This window comes from Denticeps clupeoides, chromosome 1, assembly GCF_900700375.1.
Source record: "Denticeps clupeoides chromosome 1, fDenClu1.1, whole genome shotgun sequence".
Taxonomy (NCBI): domain Eukaryota; kingdom Metazoa; phylum Chordata; class Actinopteri; order Clupeiformes; family Denticipitidae; genus Denticeps; species Denticeps clupeoides.
Window position 1 is genome coordinate 8,895,554 of NC_041707.1, and position 13,018 is coordinate 8,908,571.

The 13,018-nt window shown below is 43.6% G+C and overlaps 1 protein-coding gene across 2 annotated transcripts in view; it reads left to right on the forward strand.

The window, feature by feature from the left end:
* Positions 1-1,032: 1,032 nt before the first annotated feature.
* The window catches only part of mboat2a (membrane bound O-acyltransferase domain containing 2a), a 30,988-nt gene continuing 19,002 nt past the window's right edge, over positions 1,033-13,018 (forward strand). The window contains exons 1-2 of one of the 2 annotated variants that reach the window (XM_028992926.1): positions 1,033-1,227; positions 11,575-11,720. In XM_028992926.1, coding sequence (XP_028848759.1) covers positions 1,144-1,227; positions 11,575-11,720 — 230 coding nt within the window. In that variant the 5' untranslated portion in view covers positions 1,033-1,143. Of the gene's footprint in view, positions 1,228-7,923; positions 8,057-11,574; positions 11,721-13,018 lie in introns of those variants that run through there. The other variant, XM_028992937.1, reaches the window with a different exon arrangement.

Here is a 13,018-nt window from a genome sequence, read left to right on the forward strand (position 1 = left end):
TGATTGTAAGTCACTCTGGATAAGGGCGTCTGATATATATATATATATATATATATATATATATATATATATACACACACACACACACACACACACACACACACACACACACACACACACACACACACACACACATATATATATATATATATATATGTGTGTGTGTGTGTGTGTGTGTGTGTGTGTGTGTGTGTGTGTGTGTGTGTGTGTGTATATATATATATATATATATATATATATATATATATATATATATATATATATATATATATCAGACGCCCTTATCCAGAGTGACTTACAATCAGCAGTTACAGGGACAGTCCCCCCCCGGAGCAACTTTAAGTGTCTTTCTCAGGGACACAATGGTAGTAAGTGGGATTTGAACCTGGGTGTTCTGGTTCATAGGCGAGTGTGTTACCAACTAGGCTACTAGTGGGTATATGTATATGTGTGTGTGTGTGTGTGTGTGCGTGTGTGTGTGTGTGAATATTTACATGCAATCCCTATACTCCACAGTGAAGTAAGACACTAAATGAAATCGAAGAAAGCCCTGTATGGTAATTAAATTAATTGTTAACCAATCCTTTAGGTAAAATGTTCCTCAGATTGGGAGAAGGGAGGGAATTAACTACATTTATGTCTTTTCTCAGCATGGGTGACAAAAGGAATCAACATTTAAGGCATTTGTCAGACGCCCCTATCCAGAGCGGCTTACAATCAGTAGTCACAGGCACCGTCCCCCTGGAGACACTCAGGGTTAAGTGTTTTTCTCAGGGACACAATGGTAGTAAGTGGGGGTTTGAACCTGTGACTTTGTGGTTTTCTTCCCCCACAGATTCACTGTGTCTTTCACACCAGGCTACTACCACCCTAATAAATTGTCCCAATTAAACAATTTCCGGACTACTATTTCCATGGCTCTTTTCATACAGAAACGAGGCTGGGAAGCCAAAGTGTGCGCAACGTTTACGTAAACGTAAAGCGTTGGGCGGGGCCACGGAGCGGATGGGGCTTCGCTCCGCCCTCGCCGTCTACGGCAGCTGCAAAGGCAGGCGTCGCTGCTCGTCCGCCGACGAGCGGCTGGAGGGCCGGAATAGTTGCGTCGCAGGCTGGCGGCGAGGCGAGACGAGACGAGACGAGACCATGGCGGCTACCGAAACCACCTCCTGCACGGGCTCCGCGGCGCTGCGGCCGCTCAGCGAGCTGGTCAACCTCCCCCTGGACCAGGTAGATAACCCACGGCGGAGCGGCTTTCTCTTTCCACGGACGCGACAGGAACTAACTCGGGTGCCGCTTCCAGTCAGAAGTGGCATGTTTTTCCTCCTCCTCCTCCTCCTCCTCCTTCTTCTTCTTCTTCTTCAGAGACCGTTTCGCTTCCACGCACACGGGCCGCGACGCGTGACCCAATGATGTCCGAGTTACAGCCCGACTTTCAGTCCCCTTCCCGGGCGCTGCTGCCAAATACCTGGCGGCTAACAGCCCGGCTAAATTATTAAAAGGAGAAACGCTGCCGAAAGTGGCCGTTTGGACTACAGTGACACGGGGCGGCTTCAAAACGGACCGTCTGACCTGGCTAGTCCTATTAAAAAAAAAAAAAAAAAAATTACTACTCCAAATTTAAGACGCCACACTTAAAACTAGCCCTCTTTGCACCAATCTTAGCACATCGAGGCCCTATATAGGGCACTTGGCAGAAACAGTCACTTTGTTTAAATGGTCCTCTGCTTCGGTTATTGCCTTCCAAGCTGTGTGTGTTTGTGTGCGCTGTGGTTGACACCGATGCGGTCCAGTCACATCTGCACAGTCCAACCAGCTGCAGGCGTGAAGAGCGCCGGAAGACGTCTCTCTGCAGACTCTGTAATCGAATTTTCTCAGTGATTTTAATCTTTGATGCGCAGGCTGGCGGCTTTTTGCAGAGATGTGCTCTAAGGCATTTGTAACAGGCTTCTGAATGGGTATGACAACCTGCCAGTCAGCTACTTTGCACATGCACGTTGCTGACCTCTGACCTCTGCGTGGGGCAAAGAGTCGGGACGTTTTTCTCACCGTAGGCGCGGAGGGCTTGGTTTTCAGAGGCTTAAACGTCGGCACTTGCCGTATACATGTGCTGACAAAGTCTCTGAAGTCTCTCCCTGGAATGCTCTGTGTACTATGCTGACAGTGTGACAATTCTGTGGGAAGTGCCCACATGCAGTCACGCCCTGAAGCAAATTGCACAAGTGTTTGGAATAGTTCCTTTAGTGATGCACTGGCCATCGCGAACACAGTTTTGAGTTGTTTCGAAGAAAACTGAACACTGTTCATCGGACCACTCATGCTCTAATCATAAAAAAACATATCTTGTGAAAGCATGAAGTAGATTGAGATCCTTAGCAGTCATAGTTAGCCCAGATCTGATTTGGCTTTTTGACTGCAACGTTAAAGAATGCCAATTCATATCATCTCAGCATGATTTGCTTTTTTCCAGCAGGAACCATGCAACAAACTAAGAAATGATGAAACTGCCTCGTCCTGTTTCCCTGTGTTGGCGTATAGTACTATACAACAAGGAATACAAGCTGTTTTACTTGCACACACCCAGGCCAGAGTTTACTTTACGAGCTGGTGCATATTTGAAGAAAATGAAGAAGGCCTAAATCACTGCCATCAGGGCCAGCGCAGATGGTATCACATCTGACTGAATGGCTCTGATTTATTGCCGTTTGTTTTTGTGTCCTTGGCATTGTGATCGCATCTGTTTACAGATGCATAAGTGAGTGAGTTGAGTGAGTGAGACGTATTTAAGAAGAAAGGGAGGAAAAGAAGTTGAGGGACATATCAACAGACCAGTTGGCTAGAGGGCTTCTGTCTGATTTTGCATAATAATTCCTGGTGGGCAGATGCATGGAGGTGAATTTGCATTTAGTTTGGGCAGACAAAGTGCTCGTTTGAGTCTGGTTGGTGTCCTGATGCTACAGATTTACATTTTTTTTACTTTGTGAGATTATTTAACATTAGTATGAGTTCTCCTAGCCTGTCTATGGTCCTGCAGTGGCTAGATATATGTCCTGCGATATGTGTAAAGATTGCTTTGGTCATTCTGCGTTTCAAAGATTTGGAATTTGTCCTCTTGTGTAGTCATAAGGAAAAAGGTTACGTCCTGTTTCTCATGCTATGTCTGCTCAGAGAATTTTCCACCCCTCCCCTGAAACATCTCCACAGGCCATCATGGATTGCAGTTGCTCTGTTATTGGGTGTAAAAAATGTTTTTAGTTTTGTCTTGCGAGACTCTGAAGAGGCAATGGGATCATTTTATTTAGCTGAAAAAACGCAGATACAACTTCCTGTCTGCACCAAACATTGTGGTGGGTGAATGGTGTTGATGACGTCAACTCTGCGAATGCCCGCTCACTCCTCCTTATTAGCATTTTAAGCTAAAGACACTGAAATGGAGCGTCCGTAGGGAAATCTCATGGTGTGACTCGCTAAAAGTGTCTGTAATTCTGCACCAAGGCTGTATTTCGGAAAGAGACTTCAGATACAGAATAAAGGGACCAATAAGACTTATATATAAAGGCAAAAATGGTACCTTTTAAGATGGGGGAAGTGTTATACCTGATAGTTCTTGCAAAACATTGAGATCCAGTGTTCTTTCAAATGTCCAAGTTTCTCCCGTCGTGCCTGTGTGTGATTTCCGCATTTTGACAGCCAATTGCGGCCTGTGGTGCTGAAGGCTGCCTATCAGTCAGGCAGGGCTGAACGATATATATATACAAACCGAACAAAAACCATGATTTGAATAAATGAGGATTATACTCCGTCTGTCCGAGGGGGCGTGCAGCAGAGTAAGTAAAGTTCAGACAGTCATAACTCCTGGTAAGATGATAATATCGCGTTGCAGATCTCTGGACACTAAGGGACTGATAAGACTCTCTCTAATCACGTTGCACGGATGTCCCTGTGTGATAGACGGTCATGCTCACCAATCAGATGTGTCCCATGTTAAAGCCATGCCCACATAAAGGATGCTCGCACTCCACTCGTGGTATGCTAGTTACAGCGTTGTTCATATTTTGATGTACGGTTATGCTACAGTTTTTAATATGCATAATATAGTGAATTAAATTGCAATCGTGATATTGGTCATTTGTGTCTTGCTCCACTGTGGTCCTATCGTGCCCCCTTAAATGTTTAATATTCAGAGGACATTTTGCCTGTGCATAGCCAGTGTGCCAACAACTGTGCTGTTCTGTCTTACACACTGAATAAAGGGGAAATTTGATCGGAGCCAGAGGGATTGATTTCTCAAGCGCGTGTCCCAAGGGAAGACTGATAATTTGGGTATGGACTGTGACTCTCCTGCCATTCCTGAGTCATTTCAGTGTGGCTGCTAAATGGTTCTATCATCCACTGGGCTGATTCACAGGCTAAAATAAGACTGGCAAAGTCTACATGACCGAATGAGGGTGAAAAAAAGGAAATGGAAAAGTCTGGAATGATGCTGCCATTTTTCTGAATTGCTTAACAATGAAATGCAAAATTCACATTACTGGACAGGGCTGGAAAGCCAGCCTGACAAGCAGTTAACAACTGTCTTAATGATTTATAAGTCCATTGATTGTTTTTTCATAGCAAAATTCTATTTTTTTTTAATTATGCCTTTAATCAAATTCTAAAACCCATTGAATACTTGTATTGTATCATTTTTATGTTCTTTATCCTCACACTCTGAAGAATAGACCATGAGCTGATGTTTAAGAAGAAGCACCATTCACAGCCATGCATTTATATGCTGCTTTGTTTTTAGTGCAAGAAGAGCAGAAGCATGTGACTGAATGCCATGATGCCAACTCACCCAGAGGTGAATTGGGCGGTCAGTGGTCCAAGGTCATGTCACATACTTCAGCATATATTGGGAACACCTCAAGGGACATTCACTTGGATGAAGGATGAACTTATTAGATCTTATCGGTCAAACGGTCAAGGTGACTGAGGGTAGATAGTGTGGAGGCATGGGTTTGAGTGATCTTCTGGTCCAAGTGATTGATGTGCTTATATTGACCTGAAACTCATTAAATCACACTACAAAAATTCCTGTGTAAAACAATCTATTTAATTAAAGAAATATAATGTTTCTAAGGTCTATTTTCACTTAATTACAAATACTTTATTAAGTACATTATAGGAGTCTGAACTGAAGGCCTGGGTGTATTTCTAGGATTGTGTTTTGTGTTGGGGTGATATGTCAGAATCAGCATGCTTTGTTAAACATCTTCCAATAAACCCTTAGCAGACGGTTGGAAAGACTGAGCAGCCTGGTCCTCACGCCATGCTGTTGTCACCAGCGGGTACGAGGGACACTCTCTTTGGAAGAAGCAAGGTTGGGATCGAATTCTGGCCATGAGCAGGCTGTCCCCCAGCTGGTGCGGGTGACGCTCCAGGGCCCCACCCGAAGCAGCGTAATGATTTTCATAGCTGCCCTGGCCTGTCTACCAGCCTGACAAATGGCATGTAGGGACGCGTATTTCACACGAGGCTAACAAAGAGCCGGCGGTTCCTTCCATCCTTGTCTGCTTCTCTGTGGATTGACTTCTCTACAGAGCCAGTAGTGTCACGTTGAAGCGGGGATTGCCACAAAAAAACTCTTTGCGCTTAAAATGTACCACCACAGATGTAGGGATAAAATACTGGTAATAATTTTGCATATGTATATGTGTGTGTGTGTGTGTGTGTGCATGATTTATTGTGTTGTAATCTACTGTAAATGTCACACATGTCCATGTCGAGCTCTTTATTCTAGCCAGAAGGAACGTGTTCATCTCCACTTGAGCTGCGATGAACCCAGCACCAGCCCACACAGGACATGAAGGCAAAGCCTGTGTGAGCCTGTGGGAGTCCTCTGTCTCCAAGCCAGCGGGCCGCTTTATTTCTGAGCTGCTTTTCTCCTTTCTGAGAGAGGGAGATGGCAAGAAGACCTCCAGAGGAAATCTCAACCGTCAGGTTATTTATAGCGGCACGGATGGCAGTTCAGGGTAGAGCCCAAAGGGCTTGCAGATTTGCGACAAAGAGACCTCTTTGTGCCAATATTAGACAAATGTTGCCCATGGTGGGGTGGAGCTTTCCCACCAGTTTCACCCCTCTGGTATTCCAGCAGTTCCAACCTGCTCACTGCCTGGCTTTCAAGTTTCCATTAGTGTTTGAAACAACATTTCAAAGATGTCTGCTGGGGATGGAAGTTGCAAGAATCCCACAATAGGCTAATCATGCTGTCCGTGATAACTTTGATATCACACAACTGTTGAAGCAAAACTGAAAAAATGTGCTGGTATCTGGTGAATGACCCTGAGGTGCCACCTAGCAAAGTACCGTCGCGTTTGTTTTTGCAACCCCAGACTGTGGATGAGGGGTAGGGTCGTGGCTTGCTTTGGTGGGTATAGTGGTGAGCGTTCCGTGCGTACAGTGCTGCTCCGGTATCCACATTGAAAGTGACTTCAGTGACAGTGACATGGGATGCCACTGCATTTATTCGGCCCTCTTCATGGTTCGAGGGGACCTTCCCTGCGGGCAGAGGGGTCCAGCAGGTGCCGATGTCACTGAGGGATAGACAATCATACTCACCTATCAGATGTGTCCTAAGTTAAAGCCACGCCCCCTTAAACACGAGCAAGGACACTCAACTTGTAGTGTGCTACCTATAGCACAGTTCATTTTTCAATGTACTGTTATGCTATATACGGATTTTAAAACGCATAGTATAGTGAACACTGAACAGACTTGCAATCGCAACATCTGTCAAATAAATCGCAATGAGATTTTCTTAAAATCGTTCAGTCATAGTCCCAACTCTAATTTCTAATGTTTGTGAATGATTTGACATAGAGGGGAGTAAATGGAATTCTTTAATTTTGCTCTGTGGGTCTCAGTGATGACTGACTGACTTGCCCTCGACTGCCGTGTTAATGTGCCATCAGTAAAATGTGAAAATAATACACCTCCTTTTCCCTCTTGATCCCTGGGAGAAATGCTTGGGAACAGGAAGCCGCGGCTACAGTAGCAGACGCTCATTTTGTGCCACGATATTGCCTCAATAGAAAACCGGCAGCAGCAGGAGGTTGAGGGTGAGCCTATACACATTATGCCAGGGTGACCTCGTCCATGTTATACTCCCAGTTTGTGTCATATGTGATGTCTTCATTTACTGGAGGCCTGGTTGAAGGTGTGGCTCCCCTTTTTGCTTCACTTCCTTCCTTTCGGCTCAGATGAACATCTTCTTGGCTGGAAAATTTTACTTAGTCTGCCGAGAATAAGTGGTTTTAATTAGTGCATGTGTTAACAGCTCATCATGTGTGCCTGGGGTGATGAATTGAGATAATAAGATACAAACATGTCCTCCAAACCAGAATTCTCCAATCTTGGAAGGATGAATATCATTTTTCCTACAGTTATTCCCTCATTTGATGATGCTAGTAGGGTGGTTGTAGGCTAGTGCGTAATCATGTTGTCCGTGATAACTTTGTCCGTGATGATTTCACACAACTGTTGATTTCTGAAGCAAAACTGAAAGCAAAGCAAAAACACATGTAAGACCACAAAAGTCACAGGTTCAAACCCCACTTACTGCCATTGGGCGTCTTGCTCATGGACACAATCTTGACTTACTTGATTTTGGACTCTAATTGTAAGTCACTCTGGATAAGAGTGTTGATGCACTCTGTAAGATGCTGGATCAGAACCTCTCTTAAGTGTTAAATTGGTTTAGAATCTGGTAGCTGATGGTCATATAAGAGAGAGACTCCCAAGCTTTTAGCTGCTCCAGCTCACCAGGAGTACCGCACCCGGCCTGAATCAGAACACTGCCTATTGTTTTCATGTCTGCAGGCTTACGTAAAATTCCCAACTTGAATAACCAGTGTTATCCAACAGGTTTATTTTTGCACCGGGGAGAGTGAGCAGGCGGACTGTATGCACGCCGCTGTTCCGCGTCTGGGAATGGTGAGATTCTGTGGGTTTTTGAGGTGTCATTGACTGTAGGACAGCTCCTGTGGGAACGGCGTGCTGCAGCTGTCGTCCTGTACGGGTGAGCCGGCTCTCTGTCTATGATGACACATTTTCCGTCACCGTGTTTGTTCCTACTTACGCATGTATGGATCTAAAGGTCCAGTCACAGGTTCCACACAAAGGTAAATCCAAGGTAAAGGTAAATGAGTCTGTGTCGTTGCATACAGATATTACTGAGCAACAAACATCCTCACAAATACATAAATACGACTGTGAAAGGTTTGGCCATTGCAATCAAGTTTAGGGTGGGGTGGAGATTATAAGGATGGACTAGTGCTGTTACATTGCACTTGCACATTTATAATAAAAATCTTTATTACATATTTATTACATATTAAGATTTTTTTTGTCTAATGAAATGTCTTATTGCGACAATTGAGCAGGCGAGTGGTTTCATATTGTGTTCACATATTCGCATTTTTTCTTGTTCATTTTGGTGATGTGTATCAAAGACATCTGCACGCAAAGCTGAGGGATAGTGACACTTCATATTGTTCAGGAAATCAAAACACAGTGCTGTTCATCAATTACTGAATAACGATAGGAACTAATTACAAAGGCTATTGATCATTCATTTGCTTTCATTGCCCTGCTAATTAAAGAATGTTAGACATCCTTAAGCCTTGGTCCATGTGCAGATATGAGATTTGCAGAGCACATTCTCTAAAGTTTTTTTTTTTTTTTTTTTTTTTTTTTTTCCCCTCTATTAAGTCATTTGTAAGGAGTAGCACAGTAAGGAGTTAAATTAGTACTGTGCAGTACAAACAGCGATACCTTGCTGTGTATGCACAGCACAAGGTGCACACAATGAAATGTGTCCTCTGCATTTAACCCATCACCCTTGGTGAGCAGTAATTGAGTTTTTCAGGCTTGGGGAAACCAGCATGTAGGCCTGATAAAAGAATGCACCGCAAATTAAGTAGTCATAACACTTTTCTGAACAGTCACCTTTTGGTTCCCTGGGCGGCTTAAGTAAACATTTCCTTGGGGTCTTGTATGGATCACTTGTGGTATTAGAGTGAGCAACACAGCCTCTGGTGCAAGAAGTGTTGTATTTTTGTTATAAGCAAAACTGTGGCTACCTGGATCCATCTCCATGTGTCTTTGTGGCTGTCTTTGGGCGTCTGTGGTCTGATGGCAATTGATGTAATTGGAGATTTTAGTCGGTGTACTGAGGTTGAGGTTACTAGCAGAACCCCGCGTTGGGGAGTGAGCTGCTGGTCTGATACCAAATCCAGAGCTTCCAGTAGGTGAGGGGATACTGCTTGTTTGTGTTTCATTCGAAAGCATGCGCTAGAGTTGTCACGTACAAGGGGCCAGATGGTGGAATGGTGATTGGGGTATATGTGTGCGTGGGTGGGGTTTGGGATGGTTCACTCACTCACTCACTCGCTTCATGTCTGTCAGTGGATTTAGTCTCTTGATGTGATATTTTACTCTGAATATTCATACAGTTATTGTCAACATTCAGGGGGTCAAGTCAAGTTTTTGTCTGTTTCACAATACACCATTCGATGACACATAATCAACAAAAATATATCCTGTTGTAATTAATGATGTCATACGAAGGCATGTTGATATTGAGTAGTCCATCTTACATCCAGCCTCTCCACTCCTATAATTTACACTTCTCAACAGATGACCAATCACAGCATTAGTGTAGGTGTTTCTTGTGCTTCCTCTGTTCTCCTCTGGTGGAGCAAGATGGATGTTTTTAAGGATGCAAATGTGTTGAAGTAGAAGACTACTGCACCTGGTAGTGGGCAGTGGGCGGGGCTACTTTGTAAGTCTTACTGCTGTGGTAGTGAGGTTTAGCCCTATTCATTGTCCGCTGTGGTCTTTACGAGCTGTAATCTGTTATGCCCCCTTTACAATACAACAATAATGTAATTTTAGTCTTTGTTTCATGGCTACTCAATACCAGGATTGAGGTGGAGCAAATGATTTCTGCAGATGGATGTACAAGCATACTGATGTAAAACAGTCTGTTTCCAAGCATCACTTTACATCTGCCGCAGCCATTTGAGAAGACATCCCATTTTGTCCCGACAAGGATCGATGTGTGAGATTTTGCTGTGATGAATGCAGCCTTTTTACGGCTAAACGAAGAGACTAAATATGAATTTCAGGGTGAAATATCAGAAAATACTATCACTCACACAAGCTATTGAAAATAGCTTTGGTTTCAAAGAGAAGGGTTCAAGTTTAATCTTTTTATTGTCATATCCAAATAACAATTCTTGGAGTCCATGCCAAATCTCCTCTGCGACTGTAGAAAAGAGATGCTGCTTTTTTCAATTGTTCCCTTGGAAATTCCTCTTTCCTTATAGCCTGATTAATTCATGTGAGTTTCTTTGCTATAGCATGTAATCAAACTTAGTCTTACCCTTTAATTTATTACCGCAGTGTTTGAAGAATGTTCCTGTGCAGTAGTAAAAAGGACCTTTTTTTTTGAATGCGTGTTTTGTATGTGGAAGGAACAGCAATGTTCTGTCTATGATAATGCAGATAAAAAGTCCATGCACTCAGACTGATTTAGTGCCTGTTGACTTCATATCTCTGGTATTTGTGCTTCTGTTTTCCTCCGGAGCTCCCGACCAGGCTGACTGCGAGTAGCAGGAGCTGGAGTGGCAGCATGGAAGAACCCCATTCTTCCAACATGAAACATAAAGGACCTGTTGTCCTGATACTAGTTGAATTTAGTAGAGGGGATTTACAATAACGACAAAGTAATAAAAAATAAATTAGACTTTGCAGTACGTTTTGCAATGGTTGTTGCCTGGCTTCTAGTAAAGCTGGTTCAAGAGTTTTTCTCCAGGTCACTGGTTCTACAGTGAAAGGAATAGCAGACCGACCATAAATAAGCTGCCAGCTATGCCCACAGGTACAGTGTGTTCGGGATTAGTCGTTGTGCGACCTGTGCATTTTCACCATTACATTCGTACAGTTACTTTCGCATGATGTTCCTCCTCCTGCTCTGGAATGTGTCTGAAGCTAGTCAACTACGCGAAGCTCTACATCGCGTGCGGTGAGGAAAGTAATATGGGCGTGTCAGCCTGTTATGAATCACTGCGGGGTGAGCAGTGTGTTGTGCTCTGTTTCTGTGTACATATGGAGACGCCCAGGGGAGCGGCGGTCGTAAGCAATTTACTCCTTTTCATTTGGCGCTGATAGCGGCTGCGTCCGCTGTAATGGCCTAGTAATACCGTGTTAGCCGATATGAAAGATTGTTGCGTAAGTGTGTGCACGCTCTCCTTTGTGTGTAACAGGTAGAGTAATAGGAAACCAGGGCTTTATTTCTTTATTGAAGTCCTTATCACCACCGCCACTGTGGGTCTTTTCAGTCCAGAATGATTTATTTCTTCGACATGTATGACATGCTTTTCATGACCCCAGCCCACCAACTTCCTTCCTTCCCCAAATTGTGTTTGCTAAGCAGTAAAACTCATGACGCCCCCACATGACTTGTCAAACCTGTTGATGGACGTTTTAGTGACCAGCTGTGTGTGTGTGTGTGTGTGCACGTGACCCTCTCAGGTAAACTTTGTGGTCTGCCAGCTGTTTGCCCTAGCCACTGCCTTCTGGTTCCGCCTCTACCTGCACCCCAGCAAGACCAGTCCCTTCATCAGGCATGTGGTGGCCACCTTGCTGGGCTTCTACCTGGCCCTCTTCTGCTTTGGCTGGTGAGTATGAGTATGCCCACATCCATCCCTGGTCGTGGCAGACGGGTCGATAGGGGGGTAATTGATATTCAATTAGAGAGCTGTTCGCTGTTATAAATGGCCGTGGCCCAGTGGATGTGTGCCAGTGGGTTTATGCTGCACTTTTTCTCTCTGAGCTGCCCTGGGAAGTGGAGAATGCAGAATGTTTTTTGTGAGAGGAGCACTGCTTGATAATTTAAGGTGAAAATGAAACATGGCCTCACATTATGCCCATTAAACTTTCTAACAGATGACATGTTAAAAATTGAATAGATCAAGATTAACAGGGATAACAGGGATTCTGGACCACATGCTTCTTCAGGCCAGCTGCTTCATCATTCCTGCATTAGTTATCTGGACTCACCTGTTTGAAACTTGCTTTAGAAACACGCATCAGGTGCCATTTTATTAGTGTCTAGTGTGATAGTAGGACGCTGTAGTCTCTTAACTCTTCAGCTATGAGGTGTTGCTACTGGGCTGGTAGTAGACTAGTGGGTAACAAAGTCAAACGTCACTTGTTCAAAACCCCCCTTACTACCATTGTGTCCCTGAGCAAGACACTTAACCCGCTTCATGATACTCCGGGATCTGTCAGTAACTACTGATTGTAAGTTCCTCTGGATAAGGGCATCTGCTACATGCCGTAAATGTATGTGTCTGTCTTCACTAACAGCTTTAGCACTTTTCTTCCTTGGGATTCTTACTGTGGTGTAGTTTAGATGTTGAAAACGGCACCCTTCACTTGGCACATGGAGAAAATGCACTGGATGAACTGCAGTGCTGATTAAGAGAGTGCCGTTCAGCAAAAAAAAAATCATGGTTAGAAACCACTTAGAACTCATGACTTGTAATCTTGTCATAAGCATATGACACTGATGTAAGTCATGCAGAAAATTGGAGCTGTGAGTCAGAAGAGATACTATTTTGCAACGTTAAATAAAGAAAATGGCACTTCTTGATTTGACAGGAACTGTTAATTGCTAGATGTAGAAAACATAATGGATTTATTGGATTTGTAATATCATACAAAGACTGATGAAACTGAAATGGTGTAAAAAATTTCTTAATATTAAAAAAATTATAATTATATGACCAGTGTCATGATTAAACTCTGTTTCCTCTTTCCTCTAGTGTTATTATTTTTTTATTACTATGCCCAGTATTTTCTATTAAAATGCTAATGTGTCCAAAGGTCCAAACAAAGAAATAATTGTACTAGGGTTCTGTACTGTTCTAGGGTTTTTAAAAAGATTTGAGATCTGTGTTTTATGGAAGTGTGG